General features: G+C 45.2%; 1 protein-coding gene and 1 pseudogene across 3 annotated transcripts in view; both read left to right on the top strand.

Annotated features, from left to right (window-relative positions):
- The window catches only part of LOC309855887 (large ribosomal subunit protein eL6 pseudogene), a 101,598-nt pseudogene extending 91,508 nt beyond the window's left edge, over nucleotides 1-10,090 (top strand). Inside the window, exons 2-3 of the transcript in view lie at nucleotides 7,575-7,640; nucleotides 10,007-10,090. The product of the transcript in view is annotated as a large ribosomal subunit protein eL6 pseudogene (transcript). The remainder of the gene's footprint in view (nucleotides 1-7,574; nucleotides 7,641-10,006) is intronic.
- A 2,159-nt stretch (nucleotides 10,091-12,249) lies between these two features.
- Nucleotides 12,250-25,007, top strand: part of PCDH19 (protocadherin 19) — a 125,192-nt gene continuing 112,434 nt past the window's right edge. The window contains exons 1-2 of one of the 2 annotated variants that reach the window (XM_082716872.1): nucleotides 12,250-16,111; nucleotides 19,692-20,019. In XM_082716872.1, coding sequence (XP_082572998.1) covers nucleotides 13,965-16,111; nucleotides 19,692-20,019 — 2,475 coding nt within the window. In that variant the 5' untranslated portion in view covers nucleotides 12,250-13,964. The remainder of the gene's footprint in view (nucleotides 16,112-19,691; nucleotides 20,020-25,007) is intronic. The other variant, XM_082716873.1, reaches the window with a different exon arrangement.

Below are 25,007 nucleotides of genomic sequence, written 5' to 3' on the forward strand. Positions count from 1 at the left end.
AACCTCTTGCCTGAAAACATATAGGTCTCAAGAGAGACTTAGGGCTTCTTGTCAATTACACTAGGAGCACACAGTTAGTGCTTTATAAGACCTTGGAAGTATGGGGAAACTTGTTGGCTGCTCTATTCTTCTATTAACCTAAACGGAGAGTCTTGACACTCATGTCCTTGGTTCCAGACATTGCTGTCTGAGTGCCACCATAGTCCATCCTTAGCAGACTTCAGCTGTGAGTCTTGGCAGACGATAAAGATAAGCTTAAGTGCTTGGTGTGCTGCATTCTTTATGGTAAAGGAAAGAGTAGGGGTTACCATTTTACAGACCTAAAGCAATCATGTGGTAGCATCAACAGAGCTGTCATTTGCTGGGTCCACTCTCAATGAGGCTTGCTTTATGTTCACATAGAAGAGGTTGGTTATTTGCATTGATCATCTGATTGCTCTTAGACACATTTAATTTCCATCATGCCAAGGCAAGTCCCAAAGAGAAATGTCATAGGCTTGGAACACACCACACTTCTGGTGCAGTCATGAGATCTGACAGAGGTAGAAATTGTGGAAGTACACAGGAGAGTTCCAGGACCTTCTGTCCTAAAGAGCATGCAAACCATAGCAATACATGGTTTTACAGATACACTGACAGTGTCGCCAGAATTAATCATTTCTTTTTCTACTACTAGATCTTATACTAACCTCTACCTCCTGATATTTTCCTTATACTGTGTAATCTTTTGACAAAGCTCTTACTGCTTTTACTGAAACTTCTCTGGTCTAATTGCTAGCAAATATCTTGAAGAAAATCAGGTTTGCTCAACAGACCATCTCTTGGTGTTCAGTGAATTCTTATCAATGTAGACTGCCTTAGATGGTCTTTAGATCTCAAATTAAATGTTACTTTCTCAGAGAGGCCTTTTCTGATTATCTGTTCTAAAGTCAGTTTCTCCAACCTCTTTGGTACAATAGTTAAGAAGATATACTCTAGAGGTAGACAAAGCCATTCCTGGTTCCTTTGTTACCCAAGTTACTTAGCCTCTCTGTGTCTCAGTTCCCTCATAAAATAGGCATAATAATAGTACATACTTCAGAGGGTTGTTATGATTAGTTATGGTGCATAAAGCATTTAGAACAGTGCCTGACTATCATCATCATTATTTTAGCCCATGTTTGTGTCTTTCGTGCCACTTATTTTGTTTTTTTTTTTTTAAAGATTTTATTTATTTGCCAGAGAGAGAGAGAGAGAATACACACAAGCAGGCATAGAGGCAGGCAGAGGCAGCGAGAAAAGCAGGCTCCTTGCCGAGCAAGGAGCCCGATGCAGGACTCGATCCCAGGACCCTGGGATCATGACCTGAGCCGAAGGTAGCCACCCAACCAACTGAGCCTCCCAGGCGTCCCCATGCCACTTACTTTTACTTGAAATTGTTGTAGGTGTCAGTTTGTCTTTTTTTTTTTTCAGTCTCTCCCTCACTGTTACAAAATTTTCATGAAGGCAGAAACCGTGTTTGTGTATGTCTTGCTCATTCTCCTTTCCCCAGCACTTAGCACACAGTAGGAACTCAATAAACACTTACCAAGTAAGTGAATGGTAATTTAAGAAAAATTTCCTAACCTCAAATATCTCTTTCCTCCATGTTCCTATAACAATAAAATCTCCTTACAACAAAAAAGATTCTCAGATCTTCATCAATGGAATATTTTATTTCAGGGAACATTTGCTACAAACAAAATGTCAGGGCAACACATTCTGAACAGTCTTTTGTGTCAGTCTTTTCCTTTTCACTATTGCCTTTGCTTTCTCCAGGTACTTGCAACTAGATCTACTAATAGGACCCACCTCTAGGTCCAGGCCCAGAGCCTAAGGAAATCATCCCAAACATAACTAAGGTAAAGTGATTGAGGGTTTAGTGTAGGGTATGATAATTATGAGGGTACAAGCACATTAAATTACTTAACTGTGTTGTGTGAACTGTAAAAACCTTTACCCTGGCATGAAAATGAAATGTGTTAGAGATGTATCCTGGGTGACTGTGTCCAGCTCTTATTCACTCTACCCTCTGTCACAAACAGATAAACCTCTATTTAACAAACTCCACTTATGCTTGTTATCTGGAATCTTCTTCAGGTATATCCTGCCTTCTTCTTTCCTGAAACATTTTGGAACTCCATGAATTCCCTGGACACAATCCAAGGAAAACACTCAATCACATCCAACATTCCATTATTGATACCAGCCTCCACTGATTTCCATTACCTCGGGTCTCAGTGTTGCTGCCCATTCTCAGCAACTCTAAGTCCTGAACTCACTCTGTTTATATAATTCTGGTATATGTTGTACTGGAATTGGATTTGTGTAAAAATTAGAGGAAGGTAGAGGAAGCTATCCTAATATGTCATTTCCAAGTAAACCACAAATTATAAAAATGTGATTTAGTTATTAATCTGTTCAAAAAACTTTGATGACACCACTGAACTCCAGCATAAAATTCTAAATATTTGTTCTAGTAACCAAGGCTTTGCACCATAGTATCTACCTACATTTCAACATTGACTGCCATTACTCCACTATACAAAGCTTTTGTGAGATCTAAGGGTAGAGGCTTTCTCTTTGTTACTAGCAGCCTGGCACTTTGAATTGTTATCTGGCACATTGTGGTGTTCAGTAAATGTAAGAGGTAAAAATCACCGAGTTCTTTGTATTAAACATGTACAACATAAAGTGCTTTAAGATATCAACTCACTTTATAGGTATCATCTTAGGTAATTCTCCAACTTTATTAAATAGATATTATATTAATTTGTCCAAGTTCAATCAACAAGGATAATGGTAAAACCAGGACTTGAATCCAGATCCATTTAGCGTCAGAGCTTATGCCATTAAAAACTACACCACATCGGGGCGCCTGGGTGGCTCAGTGGGTTAAGCCTCTGCCTTCGGCTCAGGTCATGGTCCCAGGGTCTTGGGATTGAGCCCCGCATCGGGCTCTCTGCTTCCCTTCCTCTCTCTGCCTGCCTCTCTGCCTACTTGTGATCTCTCTCTCTGTCAAATAGGTAAATAAAATCTTAAAAAAAAAAAAAAAGAAAACTTCACCACATCATTTCAATGTTGTTTGTAGAATAAATACTCAAGCCAAGAAGCCAAACTACAAGAGTAGTATTGTTTCCCTAAAGCAATGAAGTCAATGCAGTTTATGTGCCTCTACAAACACCCTTTCTCTCACCTGAAAGACTTGCCCACAGCTTTTAGGTGCTCAGTCATCCTTTGGACTTAGTCTATACTAGTGACGAGCACTGCTTCTCTCATACCTGATAAGTGCTTCCTTGTATTTGTAGTTCTCCGTTTATATCCACAACTAGACTCTAAGCCTGGGAGGGCAAAATTCACATCTTAACACTGCTATTGAGTCTCAGTCTCAAGTATCAAGTGTAGGCCTTTAGATCCATTAAGTAATATTTCCTGAGGGTGATGGCTTAAATGGGGACAAAAAATAAACCAAAGTTAGGTTCATTTTTAATTACAGTTGGTAAGAAACCTACATTACATAAGTGTGTATTAAAACATAAAACCCTTTCATGTGCAAATATTAGTTACTGGGATGAGAAATCGAAGGAGCAAGGAAGAAATAGTCATCATCATAACCGTCATCCTTACAAGTAAATTTGCTTCCAAGGTTGAATTATCTTGTTATGTCTGCCATCTATTTCAAACTGATCTATTGGAAGTTCCAGAAATCAGAAATTAGTTGCCTAGACTGGATATAGTTATCTTGCATCTATGGAGTAATTTACATTTATAAAACTGTTTTATGATAATTATAATGTTCACTGGAGATCAAACAAGACTGAACAGGAAACCTGGGAGGACCTTCAGAGGTATCCTGATGACCAGGAACTGCCTCTGGTAGGAAATCTTTGGTTAAATTCTATGCAGATCTCTTTTTCTCAAGAGAGGATCCGATTTCATTGAGCTCCATGTTCCAAAGCTGTTCATAAACACTGCTGTTCTGGATCTGTGACAGCTATTTATTTCTCATGGAAAAGGGAACTAAATTAAGCATCTTTATTTTACTCTCCTTGGCTAGAAAAGTATAATTCTATATTGGAATGGATTAATGGTCCACTAAGTAATATTTAGAGCCCTGAGTTATAAAGGAAGGGAGGCCCATGTGTGAATCTTCTGTAATGTACAAGATGTAAAATCCAGAGTTGTGAATTCTCTTTTGACTCTTGTAGGTGATTACCTTTGCTAGGATTTTGATCTGGTGGTTTCATAGACCATGAGATCAAGTATGGTGCTCTATTAAAAAAAAAAAATAATATATATATATATATATATATATATATATGAAATGACATAATTATCTATTCTCTTCACATTGGAAAGAGGGGTCTATAGAAGATGTCTTCATATACACTGACATTAAAGAAAGACTATCTAATTCCCCCGCCCCCCCCAATAGCCCTGATCTCTGCTATGGAGCATGCAATTTGATTACCTTGCTAGTGTTCATTTATATTGCATGACTAACAAAATTATTAATAGCTATAAAATTATTCAGGTCCTTAAAGATGCAGTCACTATGCTTCTTTCAATGGTCTCTCATAGCAGCAAATTCTAGGCTGATTAAAATTGGTCATCAATTTTCATTTTAAATATGTTTCCGTTGATTTACTTAAGCCCACTCTTGCTCTCCTGAAATGGCATCAAGCATCAGAAGGGCTTTACTGTCTCTCCCACCACATCCTCCATGGCTGGAAGAAAGAAGGCCCAGCTTTTCTTATTTCTCATCTTTGGGCTGAGTCTGTCTTTTTCACTTTACCTTTTCTTTCTGAATGACCCTGCTCTTGACCCGAAGCATGCAATCTGAGAGCTGGATGGGAGTGGAGTGTGGGGAGGATGTTCTGGAGCTCAGCAGATCCCAAGAGCACAATGGCTTACCACCCCTCCTGTGATTGTTGCCAAAATGCCTTCCTGTTTTCAAAAGTGTCTTGTCCCCTGCTCCTTTGTTTTGCTTTGCTAGGAGACTGCAGTTCTGATTTTGCTAGGAACCAAATCTGCTGTTTCAAGGAAATGCAGCTGTTTGCTTTGGTGGGTGGCTTGAAAGAGAGAATTTTTCTACCCTCTCTCCCCAACCTCCTTCCCACCCCACCCTCATGTGAACTCTGCTGGCTGGCTCATCATCTCACAAAGCATTGATTTCAGAAGCTGACTATTTGCTTTTGATTGTTTGGCTGGGGCTGCAATGAAATCATTGATGGATCTCATTTTGAGCTATCATCCTCTCTACTCTTTTTGGTCAGCCTTCCAGAACTGATTGCCTGCTCCCCCAAATGAAACTGCACAGTCAGACAGCGAGGCTTTCTCAAGTTCCACCTTTTACCAGGTCAGAGAACACACAGAGCTACATGGGCCTCAAGCTGGGTCTGCTCCTCTCTAAGACTGTTAGTTCTCTTACGGACCCATCCTTAGCCACCAGACTTAATTTGATCACTGCTGCCTAGGCTGTTACCCCCGAGCAGATATTTCTTGGTACGGATGTCGCTGCACTTTGTGATCTTTTCTAACAGAGACCAATGAGACTCAGCCCAGCTGGTGTCTTCTGTGATACAGGACACTCTCTTTTCCTACTCTTCCTAATTCCCAGCTTTCGGGAGAAAGGTCATTGGTTCTCTATGGCTATTCTGGCTCCAGCTGCAGGCAACAAGACACAAATTAATATGCTTTTAACCCCCCATGTCCACTGATAGGCACTGATAGGCAAACTGTTGGACCCCAAATCCGGATGCTTTCCCAGGTGGCAAGCCATTGTTTCCTTCTCATTCAAAAAAGGTGCATAACTTCTCTGCTGCTAAAATGATTTTTCTGTCACTTCTGCTTTATCTGTCCCCTTTGTGGTGCTCTCTCTGCCTGCTTTTGGGATCTCCCTCTTTCGGTTTACTCTCCACTGCCCCAGGGCCTGTCAACCTGAACAAATAGTATGCATTATGCTGTTAGTGGCATACGTGACATGCCTTTGTTTCTTACACTGCTAGCCCAGGTAATGTAACTGTGTCTGTCAAACTGGCAGTTCTTCATGTTTATTAGTTTTGTCTCTTTTTAAAGTTGACATTAACCAACTAGTAAGTTTCCTAGTTCAGTGAAAGATCAGAGCACCTGGAACTCCCAGGGAGCTACACATGGCCTCTCCTGAGTTATGGGAGAAGTTTTAGAGGAACCAAGAATAAGCTTAGGGCTAGCTTGGTTACCTAGAACTAAAGAGTATACAATAGGTATGGTGTCCTCACTGAGATCATCTTTGGCCTAAGATAGCTAGAGAAGCCCAGGAAGTTGGGTCCTCAGATTGACTTTTGTGTTCCTCCTCTTACTGGTTCTTTGGCTATTATTGTCTATTCGAATTTAAATGCAACAAGGTGTTAGAGCACAGAGTTCATACACTCCCTCCAGCTCCATCACCATATATCTCTAAGTCTTGAAAAATCTGGTTTGTTTTTACAGTCCTGTGGACATCTCCAAAAAGAACTCAGCTTCCAGTAAGACAGATAACAACATAGATTTTTTTTTTTCCAATTTGGAAAGCTGATCTTCAAGACCTATACAGTAGGGCTGATATTTGGGTCAGAGGTCTGTCAGCACCTGCAGAAAGCCCTTCCTTCCAGTGATACTTATGCCTCTTTTTCTGCCTGTTTTGCTTCAACCATTCCAGAAATAGCAGAAGAGACTGTGAGAGAAGTCTAGTCTGAGAGTCAAAAGCCAAGCCCCTGTCTGGAGCTCTAAACTTAGGGAGTTACACATGGTACAGGGTTCCTAGGACCTACCTACTAGGTTGCAGCTAGAGTTTGGGGGTAACAGTGCAAAAAATTTGGCTTGCCTGGGCGCCTGGGTGGCTCAGTGGGTTAAGCCTCTGTTTAGGCTCAGGTCATGATCTCAGGGTCCTGGGATCGAGTCCTGCGTCGGGCTCTCTGCTTGGCAGGGAGCCTGCTTTCTCCTCTCTCTCTCTGCCTGCCTATCTACCTACTTGTGATCTCTATCTGTCAAATAAATAAATAAAATCTTTTAAAAAAATTGGCTTGCCCTAAACGAGGGCATCCCTAGTCTGTATATTTCTATTCTCTCTCTCTTTTAGCAATCAGTTCATATTTCAGTTGTTTTTTGAGGTCCCTTATTTGGTGAGAGGTTTTCTTCCCCAAGTTGTCAAGAAGTCTTTTTACTCTAGGGGTATGTGTGGAATGTCATTCTTACCCAACTCCTTGGGATGAGAGAGGCAGCAGTGGGAAGGCTGGGCACAATATAATCAGAGTGCTTTGAAGGGAGAGCTTTCTGTTTTCAAAGGTGGTGGTGGGGAACAATAACAGTTGGTATGAGTTTGCACCTAGGAAGATAGTGTTTGGGATCCACTTGGAGAGAATTCACATGAAAAGGTTGAGGCAATAATGCTGTGAGTCCAAATGGTGCTGTCAAAACATCACAAGTAATCACTGTAGGGTAGTACAGAAGGTGTTAGAGAGTGGTGTCATTTATTGAAATGTCTGCTGATTGAGCTTTTGCTAATTAAATGGTCCCCATGATGTGTGTTTATTTAGGGACAGTTACAAGTTTTGCAGCAGTGGGGGTTTAGCCCTGTGGGAAGTGCCTTTTCGAGACAGGAGGTAAGCATGGAGGGGGCTTGGACATAATTGTTCAGGGATGCTAGCCTTGTCAACATGGGAAGACTGGGAGTGATTAATAGCTTTCTGTCCCCTTTTCACCACTGTTCCTCATGTCTCTTGTGTTTCTTGGAAAAGGCAGGCGAATGGGCTGTGGTGGCAAACAATTTTAGCACTTAAGGAGTACTTTCTCTTTGTTTTTCTGCCACAGCTCTCAGGATGTTACTGTTATCCTCTGTGCAGGGTGGGAGTGGGCTTGGGAGGAAGAGGGAAGAAAAAGTGTAAGAGACCTCAAAGACTTTTCTTGGCCCCCTTCCCTAGTTTTCATGGTATTTCGGAAGGGTCAGAAATAGCATCCAGGATGGTGGGAATTGCTCCCCACTCTTGCCCTGCATGTCTACATCCCTGACTGATACTTTTAATACCTTTCTTTGTGACACCTGGGACAGTGTGTGTATGTGTGTGGTGTAGTAGGGTGGGGGGACTAACTAGAAATTGGGCAATCATTTTGGGCAGAAGGGAACAGAATTTTAAGAAGCCACCAACATGATATACCTCATTCTATTTCCTCTTCTAGAAAAATCCATAGTACATGGAATTATATGCTGCTATTAAATTAATCAACTGAAATTTAAAACTTTACAAGGGCAAGGACCACTTAAAAAAATTCTCAGACCCTAACACAATGCTGGGCACAGAGCCAGCATTTGTTGATTTCACAAGGGAAGTGGTTAAGTTTTGTGTAGTGAGGTCATCTTGGCAAATCATTGAACTAATCTGAAGCTCTGCTTCCACATCTGCAAAGTCTCTTTACCTCCCAGAGATATTGTAAAGATTAAATAAGATGATCACTTTAATAAGGACACTTTCCAGTTTTGTGCTGTTTCATCCACTGTCATTCTTGATTTTCTCTACTCTAGGCATTATAACCCAAGTAAGGAGACCATATATGCAGGCTGGAAAAAGCTTGACTTTGGTTATTATTTTTTTAATAAAGCTTTTCTTCCTAAGAGAACTTCATCAGGTATCTGGTCAAATTGGTTGGGTAGACAATGGGATGCCCATGAGATGCAATGAAAGCCAAGCTAGGAGATAATCCACATTTTTGCAGCAAAGGCAAAGGGATGGGATGAGGGGTTGGGGGAGACAGAGAAAATGCAGTAATTTGAAGGTTAATCTCTTTGTAGCTTGAAGCAAACATTTAAAAAACACATCTCAGAAAGCTCCCTTAAACTTGTCAGTGCTACAGTCTTCATATCTTGGTACCTTAATACTTACCATAATAATTTTTACCTTTTTGAACAAAACCTTTTACCCTATCCTTACTAATATCAGAACAATAAGAATTATCTTCACATACTGGCTCAATTTAAATGTAAGGATATACCCATTTTGGTCTTCTTCCATTGCCCTTAAGCACTGTTTCAGTGGTGTGGCTGAAATTTTAAAGATAAAAAAAGTCTTACTAGTTTTGACTCTGGCCTCAGTGACCCAGAGAGCTGGCCCAGGCTGCACAGCCCTGTAGTTTGTATCTAGCACCCCAGTATATCTCAGCAAAAGTTGGAGCAAAATACTGAGGACGGTCACTAGATGTCCCTCTTGTGTCTCTAAAGAGGCTGAGGAGGCGGGGCTCCCTTAAGGATTGAAGTAAAGCTAGGACTGAGAGAACTTTCTTTTTGTTTTTACTATCCTCACCCAGAACAGCTCCCCCCGCAATGGTTTTATTAAGTTAATTAATAAATTCCTGATCGTGAAGGTGTTTTCTGCCACTCGTTTAGTTAATAGCATTGTTGGAGTATAATGATCAAGTGTGCCAAGTAGGGGGAAAAAAAAACAACCCACAATCTGGGAGCAAAGGGTGTTAGGATTATCTGTAGCAATAGACTGGGAGGATGGAAGAGCTAATTTTTGGAGGGGAGGTATAACTATCACTTTGAGCTTGGGGGTGATGTGAAAAAAGGAAAGCAAAGGCACACTCTTCTGCCTTCCTCAGAGCCTGGCTTCCATAAAAGTGGTTTCGTATAGCTAGAAGTACTTGGGGTGCTCTGCTTGGAAAGGAGGAGCACCTCGGGTGTGAACAGTGAGCTGGAAGCAGGGAAACTGATGTCATATCCTTAGAGAAGAGCTCTTTGTCTTTGCAAATGCAGAACATGTCTTTACAATGTGATTGCAATTACAAAGGTAATGACATTGTACGTGAATTGAATTCTCCTATTTATCTTTAAAAGACAGCAGAATATAGACATTCTATTAGCACTCCCCAAGGTAAGAGGTCCGCAGCCTTCTTATCTTATTGTGTGCATCTTTACAGATGCCACGGCAATATTAATCATTTCACCTGAGTAATTCTTCCATTTCTCGTTACCTAGGGGATTGTTAATGGCCGAGACTACCTCTCAGACTCTTTGCTCCCGCTCAATCAAGCCGTGGAGGCGCCAGTTTACTTTTATTGATCAGCGGGTTCCTGACAGCCTTCACCACAAGGAAGCAGCATCATCCTTTTTTAACTTAAAGGGGAACAGATCGCCTTAGAGTTTACAGCTAAAAGCTTCTAAGCATAGCATGCAAACATTTTAGCATGCTGCTAATTGTTCTGTTTAAATAGTCCAAGCAATATTTTAGAAAGCTGCCAAACGCCGAACTCACATCCCGTGATCAGATAGCAAACCCATTTCAAATGCCTTTCTAGGCCTTTTTAATTAGACTAAGATGCACTTCATTCCCACTCTACTTGCTGACATCAAAGGTAAATAACTGTGATAAATCAAATGCAGCCCATCTCTTTGCAGAGCTCTGAGAGGCGCCCACGCTGCCTGCCATGTTTTCATTCTCCTCCACTACTTGCCCATTTTTACAACCGGGTCTGCAGAAAACCGGAGGGCCGCTGGGTTCCCTTGAGCCATAACTCTGCTGTCCACATCTAAATGACCAAAATCAAATGATACTTATTGAAGATGCCCCAATTTTCTCCTTTGCTGTTTTGGCTTGAATTGCATCATAATTCGAAAGAGTGAAGGGATCCCAGCGCCCTCCCCTTGGTTTCAGATGCACGTTCATGGGGTTGTAATATCACTCCTGAAATAATTGCTTTTCTAAGGACGAAGCTGTCTTCTCCTTCACCCCCACCAAAGTAAAGGCTGGTAAACTAGCTCCTCTTGGAAGGAGAAATATGTATTTTTTAAAAGAAGCTCTGTTGCTTTCTGCAAGAAGGTGGCATTTTTTGAGAAAACCTATTGTGTTTCCAAATGCCATTTCCCTTTTCCTTGTTTAATGTTTTTAAAAAGCAAAAGTGAGTCTCATTTTAGGCCCACAAGCTTGGACCAATGTCGCTGTGGCTAATTATGAGTTTGCTCACCCAAGACTCCCAAATATCCGAGACGACTCACTCAGAAGGTAGGTTTACTCTTTCAAGTATTGTGAATTCAGGAGCCGGTCCCCGGCACCCCCAATCTACGATGGAAAAAAAAAACCCCCCCACACACACAAAAAAAAACAAACAAAAAAACCAACTTGTTCAGCGGGGTGTTTTTGATTCTTCCTGCTGCTGACCTTAATTAAGAGCCACAGAACATAGCAGGGAAGACTCCCCCTCTGTCCTCAGGGCGCCTTAGTCCGGAGGCAAGCTGAATTTGATGTCAGCCCCAGCCACGCCGGCCTCCCGCTTCCCAGCACTGGCACAGGCCGCAGCTGTCACCACCACCGCCTGAGAGGAGCTGGCAGTCCCCTGAGACTGAGGCCCCGCGGGAAGGCTAGGGTGCCCCCACACAAGGGCGCCAGCTCCAGCTGCCGGCCACCTACGGGGACTGCGCGCCTGCCTCGGAGCTCCCGCAGGGCTGGGGGCTCTCCCGGCATGGCGCGGCACCGCGGCGTCCGCTCCACCCGCTCTTCTCCAGCGAACAGTTTATTTATAGGGAGCTAAATTCTCCAACAGGGTGGGGTGAGGGGCTACGCAATTTGTCCAGCCCTCTCCGCGATTCAATCCCTGCGACACGGACCCCATCTGACCAAGAAGGAACAGATAAGAGCGAACCGAACCGGGCCAAAGGCCCTTCTCTGAGAGAATAAGTGCAGCGTTCGCCGGAGAAGGAGGGATGGAGGTGACTGTCCGGGAGGATGGCTGCCGCGGTTCTCAGCTGAGGTGAAGACTCACCGGCCAAGAGCCGGAAGAATGACCACCTCGGGGGCGCTTTCTCCTTTCGTTTTTCCTTCCAGTACCCGAGAAGGAGAGGAGAGGAAGGTAGAGAAGCTGACAGACAAAACCCAGGGTGAAGAGACAAAGAGGGAGGGGGAGGAGGGGTGAAGAGAAAGAATATGAATATGTGATGAACACATCGAGAGAATCACATCCCCATCTTTTCTGCAGTCTACAAACATGAGAGGCGCGCAGTTCCCGTGGATTCTCAGCCTCATCGCCAGCACACTCCCTCTCCACTCCACCGAGTCCTCTTGCCCCCGCCTGCCCTGCCCGCCAGGCCTCCTCACGCTCCCGCCCCGGCTCCACTGACCGGGGTACCACTCGCTCTCGGCAGTGTGTAAGTTTCCGGCTGGCCCCGCCCCGCCCGCCCCCGCGCCTTGGCCCCGCCCCAAGCCCGGAGCCCGCTCGCGGCGCACTGATTGGCCAGCGCCTGGCGTAGCCCGGCTCCGCGGCTCCGGCTCTCTCCAGACTCCACCGCCAGTAGTTTGCGGCATCGGGAGGAGCAGCAGCAGCAATAGCGGCAGTGGAGGGCTCAGGGGGAGACCGACCAGCGGGCGCGGACGGCAGCAAAGCTCCAGCACACCATGCCGGAGTTGCCCAGAGGGCAGTGGCACTCGCGTCCCTAGCCTGGCGCAGGCCCTTGGCGCGTTGCGCTAGGCGGCATTCCAGCTGAGCGCATTCATCGGCGATTCGAAACCTCCCACCCCTGCACACTGACACTCCACACTCACACTCCCCGCACCACACACTCATTCTTCCTCTCTCACACATTCACACACAGCCTGACAGCAAGCGAGCAAGACAGACCTCCCGAGTGCATGAGCATCCGGGAGGGAGGGAGCCCAAACGCAGCGCGGCCAGCGCCTTGCTGGGAGGATGGAATCAAGACGCTCCGGCAAGTAAACTTTGGCGGCGACATAACTGTCGACCGTGGCAGCTGCCGAGGAGGACCTTAGCGACATTCGACTGAGCTAGGAGGATTTCTTCCCACGGCGGCGGCGGCGGCGGCACGGCAGCGGCGGCCCTCAGAGCGACATCCCAGCCTAGACCAAGGGAGGAGGTGAAGCCCCGGGTACCCGCGGCAGCGGCCCCACCTTTCCTGGCCGGTACTGTTGTCGCTTTCCCTCCCCTCTTCCCCATTCCCCGCCCCCCACCCCGGGCCATTGGAAAGAACTGGACTTTGATAAATCGCCATCGCCCCGTTTTCGCAAACTTGACGTGGAGGCTTGGGCTGCGTTGGTAACTTTGATTTCCAAGACACAAACACCCGCAGTCCAGCTGCTCTGAGGAGGGGACTCTGCGCCCACCTCCAATCCTGGGCAGACGCACCCCCCAAGCCTTCGGAAGCCAACCTTGGCGAGAGGGAGCGCGCTCTTGTCTCAGCAGCCTCCCTGTCTCCCCTCCCCCTTCCTCCGCGGCCACCAGCAGCCATCCAGCTCAGCTGGATACCCGGGAGCCTGCGGCGTTTGACAGCAACTCAGAGTCCCACCTTTGATCATCATTTCTCCCCAACAGACCTTGAAAAGGCCAGCGTGGCCCCCCCGGACCTCGGAGGGCGCGTTCCAGGCGGGTTCTCTCTCTGCAGTGAGCCAGGAGAGCTGGGGGGAGGTCCTTGCGCATGCCAGGTGCACAGACAAGGCGTTCGCCAGCCCCAGTACCGGCGCGCTGCGGCGGGCCGGGCAGTGCCTGAGAGGCTGCACCCCCACGGCCCTCCGGGTCTTTGCCCCAAGTGCGGTCCACACTCAGCCTTCCGTCAACCAGGCAGCTCAGACGGCGTCCAACCCGCAGCCCTGCGCTGCTGCGGCCAGTCGTGCCTGGCTAACTTTGAAGGGGGAAAACTGAGTAGCCGGGCTGGAGGGAGGGGGCTCGGGGCCACGCGGCTCTCCCTTGGCCCCCCGGAACCCCCGGGCCCCCCGCCAACCTCCTCCGAGTCTGCTGCAACCTCAGCATTGGAGCCGGCGCGGGTGCCTTCCCCGCGCCGCCGGGCCGCCCTGGGCGGGACTCCTCCCGCGGCCTCCGGGGCCCCGGGGCGCGCGCAACAGGCGGCCCGAGACTGCGGGAAGCTGGAGCGCCGGCGGCGTCGGCCTCGGAGGGGTGTGGAGAGGCGAGGCCAGGCAGAGCCCCGCGCAGCCATGGAGTCGCTCCTGCTGCCGGTGCTGCTGCTGTTGGCGGTACTGTGGACGCAGGCAGCTGCCCTCATTAACCTCAAATACTCGGTAGAAGAGGAGCAGCGCGCCGGGACGGTGATCGCCAACGTGGCCAAGGACGCGCGCGAGGCGGGCTTTGCTCTGGATCCACGGCAGGCCTCTGCCTTCCGTGTGGTGTCCAACTCAGCTCCGCACCTGGTAGACATTAATCCCAGTTCGGGCCTGCTTGTCACCAAGCAGAAGATTGACCGCGACCTGCTGTGCCGCCAGAGCCCCAAGTGCATCATCTCTCTGGAGGTCATGTCCAGCTCAATGGAGATATGCGTGATTAAGGTGGAGATCAAGGACCTGAACGACAATGCGCCTAGCTTCCCAGCGGCACAGATCGAGCTGGAGATCTCCGAGGCAGCTAGTCCCGGCACGCGCATCCCGCTGGACAGCGCCTATGACCCGGACTCAGGCAGCTTCGGCGTGCAGACATACGAGCTCACGCCTAATGAGCTGTTTGGCCTGGAGATCAAGACGCGCGGCGATGGCTCACGGTTTGCGGAACTTGTGGTGGAGAAAAGTCTGGATCGCGAGACACAGTCGCATTACAGCTTTCGTATCACCGCACTCGACGGCGGCGACCCACCGCATCTGGGCACTGTTGGCCTCAGCATCAAGGTGACCGATTCCAATGACAACAACCCAGTGTTTGGCGAGTCCACCTATGCAGTGAGCGTGCCAGAAAATTCACCTCCCAATACACCTGTCATCCGCCTCAATGCCAGCGACCCAGACGAAGGCACCAATGGCCAGGTGGTCTACTCCTTCTATGGCTATGTCAATGACCGCACACGTGAGCTCTTCCAGATTGACCCACACAGTGGCCTGGTCACAGTCACCGGTGCCCTAGACTACGAAGAGGGTCACGTGTACGAACTGGACGTGCAGGCCAAGGACCTGGGGCCCAACTCCATCCCAGCACACTGCAAGGTGACCGTCAGCGTTCTCGATACCAATGACAACCCGCCGGTCATCAACTTGCTGTCAGTGAACAGTGAGCTGGTGGAGGTAAGCGAGAGCGCCCCCCCGGGCTACGTGATTGCACTGGTGCGGGTGTCTGATCGGGACTCTGGCCTTAATGGGCGCGTGCAATGCCGTTTGCTGGGCAACGTGCCCTTTCGGCTGCAGGAGTATGAGAGCTTCTCCACTATCCTAGTGGACGGACGGTTGGACCGCGAGCAGCATGACCAGTACAACCTCACGATCCAGGCGCGCGACGGCGGTGTGCCCATGCTGCAGAGTGCCAAATCCTTTACAGTTCGCATAACAGACGAGAATGACAACCACCCGCACTTTTCCAAGCCTTACTACCAGGTCATTGTGCAGGAGAACAACACACCTGGCGCCTACCTGCTTTCCGTGTCTGCCCGAGACCCCGACCTGGGTCTCAATGGCAGTGTCTCCTACCAGATTGTGCCGTCGCAGGTGCGGGACATGCCAGTCTTCACCTATGTCTCCATCAACCCCAACTCAGGCGACATCTATGCGCTTCGATCCTTCAACCACGAGCAGACCAAGGCATTCGAATTCAAGGTCCTGGCCAAGGATGGCGGCCTGCCTTCGCTGCAGAGCAACGCCACGGTTCGGGTCATCATCCTCGACGTCAATGATAATACCCCGGTCATTACTGCCCCACCCTTAATCAATGGCACTGCGGAAGTCTACATCCCCCGCAACTCTGGCATAGGGTATCTGGTGACCGTGGTCAAAGCGGACGACTACGACGAGGGTGAGAATGGCCGTGTCACCTATGACATGACCGAGGGCGACCGGGGCTTCTTTGAAATAGATCAGGTCAATGGCGAAGTCAGAACCACTCGCGCGTTTGGCGAGAGCTCAAAGGCTTCTTATGAGCTTATTGTGGTGGCTCACGACCACGGCAAGACGTCTCTCTCCGCCTCTGCACTAGTCCTAATCTACCTGTCCCCTGCTCTTGACGCCCAAGAGTCAATGGGCTCGGTGAACTTGTCCCTGATTTTCATTATCGCCCTGGGCTCCATTGCCGGCATCCTCTTTGTCACTATGATCTTTGTAGCAATCAAGTGCAAGCGAGACAACAAAGAGATCCGGACCTACAACTGCAGGTAGAGCCAACTTTTTATCTTTCCTTTGTCTTGGGTGAGTAAGTTGTATCTGTGTCTCTGTGTGAAAATCCCATTGCTTTTGTTTCCTATTTAAATGCATGCTGTGTACACACTGCCCTTGTTTTTGAAGGGGGGAAAGTTTGTGGCAGTCCAAGTTGATCAATTCTTTTGATCTGACAATTTGCTGGAAGACAATCATTCACTGTTTGAGTGGTGGATTCTGTCACATAATGATGATGAGCAGGAAAGCAATTATCATTTTAAAATTTGTGCAGCTGTCTCCATGAAGTTATGGCAGGAAAAAATGAGAGAGAGAGAGAGAGAGAGAGAGAAAGTCAATTTTCAGCAGAACCACCAACACCCAAGACCCACAACTTGATTTCAGGGACACAGTGCTTTGGGGACAGATACTGAAAGGAGAGGGAGTGCTGGTACTCGCCCAGTATTGTAGGTAAACTGAAGAGAGCCTGTGAGTGGGTGTCTAAGGTAGGAAACAGTTGAGGGAAGAGAAAACAGGAATGTGTGGGAACGCAGGTGATTAGTATTTTTTTTTTAAGTGCGTTCTTGGCTTGTTTTCATCCATTACCCAAACATCTGGTTATATAAGGTGAAATTCTACCCGTCATTCATATTTTCACATATCTAGTTGATTGATGAGGTAGAGACCAAACATCTCAATGAGGGATAGGACTTCGCCTCCCAGATGTTGCAGTAAAAATAGCAATCTTCTGGAGCTGATGGTATTTTTCTGTAATGTGGGATTCAGCTGTGGCATTAAGATCTGGTCCCTACCAGTGGATGTCACTACGGGTTATTGTGTTTCAGTTTCTCCTGGAGTATATGCAGGGTGCATGTGTATGTGGGGAGGGGTGGCGGGATGAGAATAGAAATGCAGAAACTGGAAATGACAAGTAGTATTTTTTAAAAAAATTCCTGATAAACACACTCTTGTTGAAGCCCTTCCTTACAATCAGCCAGAACAAATAAGACTAAGTATTTCTGGAGTCCAAGTTAGGATAAATACATGTAATTATTTCCAGCAGTGTCTCATTGAAACAGTTGAAAAAAAAAAAGAAGTTGTTTCTTTAGTTTGCTGAAATTGAATGATGCTGCGGTTTCCAACCAAGGTGTGTGTGGTGTGTGCTTTCAACACACCTACACATCCAGCGTGTCTTTTGTGCCATCTGTGCTTGCATGTTAATCAGTCAAAATATGTTCCTGTAGGTCCAGTTTGTATTTGACACCATCTGAAATGCACACTTCTGTGAATCAGAGCCCCCTGAATATGTAACAGCCATGCAATTATTGTTTCCCTTTTACTATTCTCTGCGTTACACAAGTTAGTAGACAAATGCTAACCACACATGAATATCAATCAGGTGCCATAAAAGAGCAGCTGCAATGCCTCATAAATGCTTTAATCCTGTTACTAGTGAAATGGCCATGACTTTTCTTTCCTTCAGCTCTGAGTCAATTCAGATGGGAGAAATGGAAATTAATATTGCTCTTACCTTTGAAACCTGTGACTGCCAGTGGCGATTTTTATAGGAGAAAAATGGGGGGGGGTCTGTAAAATTTTATTTATATAGAGATAATGATAGGGTGGACTCTTTTTAAGCCATTTCCGTAGTGTAAAGTAAATGTGTAAGACCCTTTTCTTGATGAAAAAGAAATCATCTTGAAATAAAGATAGTGAAGGCTTTGCCACTTCTTGGTGATATATGACTAGAAGTGAGAGCTCTTTCTGAGAGCTTGCCAGGGAGATCATTAAACAGGGAAGAGAGCATTTGAAATTAAAAAAAAAAATAGAAAAGAAAAAAAGAAAATCTTAGTGCTCTCCAACTTCACTCACATGTGTATTTTGTAAAGAGCTCTGTTCCCCATGATGGTTTGGGATTAATAAAGTACAGTTTAATTAAATAATTGGTCAATACAGAAAGGGCTGCTCAGTGAATGCCTCAGCCAAGTAATTGGACGGGGCATTGCCAAACTTATCCATCATGGGTAAACAAAATCATTAAAACTTCCCATTGATTCTATAAACAGATTAGAGAAGAAAATAAGCCCTAGTCCTGGGGTCTTTGGGATTTTATCTGCTCTTAAGCTCCAGTAGCATCAGCTGCATGTATGCCTGAACACAGCGAAAGGGCGAGGGGAATGTAACTGCTCAGCCCTAGGAACATCCCTGGGATAGAGTAAGAATTTGCCTCGGGAAATATGCAATCTCCCTGTACGCTTAGACCTTTTAGAAAGCCTGTCTTTTCATGTATTAGACAAGAGGTTTTCTTTTCTCAGCCCCTCCTGAGCCTCTTCCTCAAATGCATTCATTTATGAGACTTGTGAGGTGATCTGCAATTGCTGCTGAATTCGGCTCTCTTTTTGTATTCAGACAATTAGCTTTGTTGATCAGGAAGACAGTCACAGTCTTTCCCTTGTAAAGATCAACCTGTATTATTTATTAACCCTATTGTTTTGCTGATTATTGCCCAGAAATTGAATTTTCCAACAATGAGGTGAATCATTATGTACAAAGGAATAAATGACTTTTAGAATCTAGCTACAATTCAATGTATTTCTTTTGACAAGTCTCTTAATGCTTGGTGTCTTCGGTGCACGTTGCTGGGTCTGTGTCAGTGTTAATTAAATTGAGCTCTTTATGTTCCAGTTGCAGCACAGCTGCTTGTAGGTGCACCTGAATGGAAAAGGATGCTGAATGCACTAACCTTTAAATTCCTTTGCAGTAATTGTTTAACCATCACTTGTCTCCTGGGCTATTTTATAAAAGGACAAAACAGCAAGTGTCCGCATTGCATCTCGGTTTCTCCCATTAGCAAGGAGCAAGACAAAAAGGCAGAGGAGAAAGTGAGCCTAAGGGGAAAGAGGTAAAAAGCACTTCCCCTCATTCAAATGAGTTTGGCTCTCCACTTTCTCCAGGAGAGGAGGGGGTAGGGTAGGGAGTGGAAGGGGGGCAGGGGTAGGACAGGGGGAAGGAGGGTGTGGAGTAGAGAAGCTGAGGTTACATCAAAGGGTGGGGTTTGATCTAACCCACTTCAAAACTGATCAGGTCAAAGAGATATCTGACTGAGGGTATTTGCTACATGGCAAATGCCTGTAGGAACTGGAAAGGATATTATTTTTTAATTCCTTCTGTCGCCTCTTCTTTTAAATTAATACTTGCTTCTTATTTCACCCAGAGGTTCCTTTGGGTTCCAGGGAAGCTCCAGACTTGACCATTTTCATGCTTTCTTTCCTATAGGCTCAACTTTCCCTGTCCTCCCCACTCTTGCTAAGTAGCCACTGGCAATGAGAAATTGCACATCCAGAGTATAGAAACATTTTGGGGGGGGGTGGAGGAGTGGGAGGTTTGTATGTTTTATAAGAAAACTCTATGGCCCTTAGCTTGTTTTCACATGTACAAAGCACAGGAGAAACCTGATGATGTAATGCACCAGAATAAGAAGATGGAGCAGAGAGGGGGTGCAACCCTCTGGGGTGCTTAATATTTATTAACCAACGCATGGTTTGGGAGAGCATTAGCAATACACGTTTCCTTTTTCTTCCTTTTTTTTTTGTCACGTAGAATCGCCGAGTACTCCTATGGGCATCAAAAGAAATCAAGCAAGAAGAAAAAAATCAGTAAGAATGACATCCGTCTGGTACCCCGGGATGTGGAGGAGACAGACAAGATGAACGTTGTCAGTTGCTCCTCCCTGACTTCCTCCCTCAACTATTTCGACTACCACCAGCAGACACTGCCCCTGGGCTGCCGTCGCTCAGAGAGCACTTTCCTGAATGTGGAAAACCAGAATACCCGCAATACCAGTGCCAACCACATCTACCATCACTCTTTCAACAGCCAGGGCCCCCAGCAGCCAGACTTGATCATCAACGGTGTGCCTCTGCCTGAGGTGAGTGCAGCTAAGGGGTTCTAAGACGCCCTCCTGGCTGGCTCTCTTTCCCATGTTGCTCCCCCAGACCCGCTTAGGCCTCTAGGCTGCAGAATTCCCCTGCAGGGGTGGGGAGGACTTCTTTGCGTAAGCCCATTTCTGTAGTCAATGTTTGCCAGCAGGGTCTCTTGGGGCAAAGGATAGCCCAACATATTGGGTCTTTGTAGGGGTGGATTTAAGGGTGGGAGCTCAAGGGCTCTGTACCTTGGAAGTCTCTGTATGGCGTTCTGGCATAATATGAATTTGCTCCACCTGTTGCAAATGCGGTATGCTTGCCAGCCAGCGGTACCAGTGTTCCAGTTAAAGTGGCTGAGAAAGAGTGGATCGACAAGCAGTGTTAAAGATGGGTAAACCCTAGAATGCTCAGGGGCCAATTCTCCAGTGCAAGAGTGATTCAGCTTCCTGAAGCCCCCTTTTTCTTTTTCTTTGGCCATATATGTGCTTTCCCAAGAATATGGGTGGGCTGGTTAAAGGGATGCAAACAAAAAAATTTAAAAAATCACGTTGCCATTTCTTGGTAGTTCTTTTGGTTTGGTGATATTTGACAAACAAGGAGGTGGAAACTGTCACTAATTACAAACTTTTCAGAAATTAACTATGATCTGAGTTGGCTCTGTTTCCCTTTACCAGGTATGAAGGTTTTCAAATGGAAGCTTTTTTTTTTTTTTTTTAGCACTGTGTGGTCTGATGTTTGCTGGCTCTTGAACAATTTCAGGGTAGTAGGGTGATAACATGGATAATGGTGGGTGGGTGGGTGGGTGGAACGCTATAAGTAACAGTTCTTAAGTTGGTTTTGAGTTTCCATAAATTGCTTAAGTTCCTCTTTGGTTGGAAATTTGATGCACTGGGAGGCATATGCCCTCTTCCAGGCCACTAATGAAAGGAATACTGTAGATTTGAAAGGCATTTCCACAGGTTTTGAAGCACGTGCCCAATCATTGTCTCCTTTGAGCCTTGCAATAGTTATCTTGATAGATTACCCTTCAGTAGATGAAACAGAGTCCAGAGATGGTAAGGGAGTTGTTCAGACTCACAGAGTAGGACATGGAGAGACACACAGAGAGAGGAGTGGGGTAGGGGGGGAGAGGAAGAGGGAAGTGCAGAGGCAGAGAAAGAAAGGGAGGAGAGACTAGATCACAGGGCTCTATAACTTTCTGCCAAGTGCTGTTTCAGTGCCACCTTCCTGCCTTGGAAATAATTCAGACTGACCTACCTAGGCTATGATGCATATAAAATGGTCTCATAGTATTTGTATCAATTTCAGAGGGCAATTGAATCAATTGCTTTCCCTAGTTTCCTGAAAAATCATTCTTACCAGAAGTAATTGGACCAAACAACAGTGCTTTTAATGAGAAATTGATGATCTTCAGCTAGCAACAAAAGCACCAGTATTTTCTATCTATTAATCTCTATATAAGGATTTATTGAAAATCCAATATCATGCCACAGAAGCACTGTTACAATTATGAATATCAGTATATACTACTAGGAACTAGATCATAGACTTTTTGGAGGACTACTTGTGGACTACTAAGAGTTTAGCCACGGAAAGGAAGAGGTAGTGCTATGTGGTAGAATAAAGTAGACCATGATTTTGAATCTGGGGGACACCTCTTGGTATGGAATCCTTCTGAGTCTCTGGTTCCTCATCTACAAAATGGGCACATCTACCATGCAAGGTCAGTCCAAGAAATAGTATGACATTGTGTAATGTAAAGGGTATGACACATACGTGTTCCCTGAATCATAGATCTCCTCACTAGACAATAATTGGAGAATCATTTATAATGGCCTGCACACCTGAGTGTGACCCCATAGACACTGTAACTAAAGAGGAATTTAAGTTGGTTTTGTATAGGTAACACCTATAAAGTGGTGTGCTTGGAGTATTCATATTGGATGTTAAACAATGGAGGTAGAAGATGGCAATGTTGTGGGTTCAGGTGCTGACTGCTCTTGTTTTTGGAGATAGACAAAATAATCATCATCTGAGGATGTGGTGATTATTTCTGTGATCAATTCAAGGCACTAGAGAAATGTGAGCCCCAGTGCTTATGAGATACAGTGGGCAAGTGACATATGACTGTGTGTGTCTTCATGGTTTATCAAAGATCTTGGTGTTCTTTTTGATTCTCTTATAGGCAGAATGAAATAAAATATTGCTTCAATTATTTAGAAAATCCATTGAAAGTCTGAATTCTGATCTTCTCCCCAACTCACAAAGCCACATGCTCTCCTTATTTAACTAAATCACAGAGCTATGTAGTGTCTAGGGCTAGTCAAGGGCCAAGGCAGTGTGTCCTAGACATAGTGAGACCAAGTGTGTATTTCTAATATGCAGTCCTGTAGAGTTCAACTGAGAAACCCATTCAGAAATAGGAGGCCATTTTAACTTGCAAATGTCACAAAGTTATGCATGGGGAAAATGATACTTCTCCTTTTCTTTCCATATCAGAAGTCCCTGAATGAGGACTAGGTAGAATACTTAGGTACAGTGAAATCTATAGAAGAGCAAGAATGGTTGATTCATACCTTCAGCTATATTCATTGAAGGTCTACTTTTTTTCTGCTCTAGGCTTTGGTGTTACAGAAATTAAAAAGATCTTCTGTCGTCTCAAGGAATGTACATTCTAACAGGGGAGACAAGCAAACAAATAGGTGATTTGCAGGAATGATTTATGCTGCTGTTGCATTCAATAGGATATTCTCCTTTCCTAGGATAGTAATATACTGATATATTTCCTACCTTCTCTTTATATTTCCTATTAATTAATTAATCCATCCAAGAAACCACCATTTATTAAGAAGTTATAACAGAGTGGTAAGTGCTATGATGTGATAAAAATGAGATTCTATGGAGACTCCTGTATTAAATCTTACGTTACTTACATTTTTCTTCACATTATTTCATCAAATCATTCTCTTATCTGTTCATTAACCCCAATAGCATTTGTCGCACATTTAGAATGTGCTAGATACTGCACTACTTGACCAGGATCCAAAAATAAAACACTTGATCCTTGACCCTAGGGAGTTTACAAGGAGGCAGACAAGTAAACAGGTCAATTCAATTCAGGATAACTTTTCTTTTCTGAGCATATGTTACATTATTACTCTCCAGATTGAGACCAAAGCACTGCACATTATGTTTCTCTGCTGGGTTACCTTGTGACAAACCCACTCCCTCCCTTATCTGCAGAGTCAGTTACAGGGCTTTACAGTGGCTCCATAAAGGAGTGGGGAACTTCTTCCCTTGGAGCACTCTATTATACCTTATCACCATGGCATTAGATATCAGTAAGCATTATTAGAGAATCCAATGTGCTCAGCTGTGTGGCAGGTACCATGGGGATCCCAAATAAATATGAGATGCAGCAGCAGCCCACGGAGAGTTCAGTCTGGTTGGGGAGCTAAGATCACCCAATGATTTCCCTGCAAGTAATATAAGAGAGTTTCTAACCACATGTTACTTTGTAGACTTCGTAGTGCTCCCCTTCTGCTTCTTTCTTGGCAACCCTGCTATCATTTATATGTAGCCTTAACTGTTGAGCTCCTAAGGTTTGGTGCTGCTTGCAAAAGTGTAGGTCTCTTCTACATCAGTGTGCAAACCTAGCCACATCTGAATATTGTTGGCCCTAGAAACCAAAGGGAATGTGATGTTCAATGCAGTTAAGTAGGTAAGGTAAAGGGAAAGGAGTCTAGGGAATTGGAACTCAGCCTTTAGTATCACAGAGACTGTCATGCCTAGAATAACACATCATTATTTGCAGATATTCTGATGTTGGTCCAGAAATTGGCTATGTGGATTTTGTGGTTTTGTACACAGATTTGGCGAGGAAAAGTGGAGGATGTCTTTGCTGTTTACAGAAGATTTCTGTAGAATTAATGAAGTCAGGTATCCCTTAAATATTTTAAATTGAAGGGTGAGAGTTGCATTTCTTGGCATCCTGGTATATTTAGTCTGTAGATTTAGTATATGCATGAGTGAATGTATGTGTGGTGGGAGGAGAGTGAAAGGAAGGGAAAAGAGATTGAAAAGGAAGGGGAATTGAGAAGAGAGAATAATAATAGGTTTTCCAGTTTGCTAAGATTTTTCTAAAAATATTTCAACATTTTTAGAGTCTCCTTATTATGGCAAATACTTTTTCTTCCAATCTTATGAAATGGAGGCATGCCTACTGGGCCCCCCTGGATGCTGGAAAGTGTTATTCATTTGTACATCAGCATCTCTGCTTTACCCTTTTTGTCACCCAAGCTGTGATCATTGCTGTAGGAAAATGAAACTCATTTCTTCTACTGCTATTGGAGACGTGGGTGGGACCTCTTCCAGCTTTTACGAGAGGTCAAATGGCTTAGACACCCAGTCTCTTTGGTGAGGCATTTTAAAGTTTTAGTTTTCTAATGTTGAATGATTCTGAGCTGATACTCTGAGGGAATCATAGTGGTCAAAACTTCCCGAATTTTAGATTTAGATTTAGATTTTAGATTTAGGATTTAGATTTTGGTTTCAAACTCAATCTTGAGTTCTCTCTATTTTTCTACCTTTTGCTAGCAAACTGTGGCATCTTCAGTATGAGACATTCTAAGGCTGTGTGTGCTCTGCTATGGGACTGAGTGGCAGAAGAGTTTGCAGACTAGGAATGTACGTGGCAAACCAAACTGAATGCTTCCAGTTATCTTACAGGAAGTCCCTATGCATGTTATCTTAGTGCAAATAATGAAACTGAAACATTAGTTAGGCTTTGAAGAAAAATAGGAAGAAAGAAACAGCTCAATACGCTTTGGTCCCTAAAACAGAATTTTAAAGCTAGGAATTTGCAGGGATTTGAGTGAAACCGTGGGTTAAGGAAATAGAAAAGCAGCCCCAAACCTATCAGATGTCAGTTTCAGAAATCACTAGGAAATTGATATGTATGATGAGGCTGGTTTGAATAGCAAGGAAATGACAC

Source organism: Mustela nivalis (genome assembly GCF_964662115.1).
Source record: "Mustela nivalis genome assembly, chromosome: X".
NCBI classification, from domain to species: domain Eukaryota; kingdom Metazoa; phylum Chordata; class Mammalia; order Carnivora; family Mustelidae; genus Mustela; species Mustela nivalis.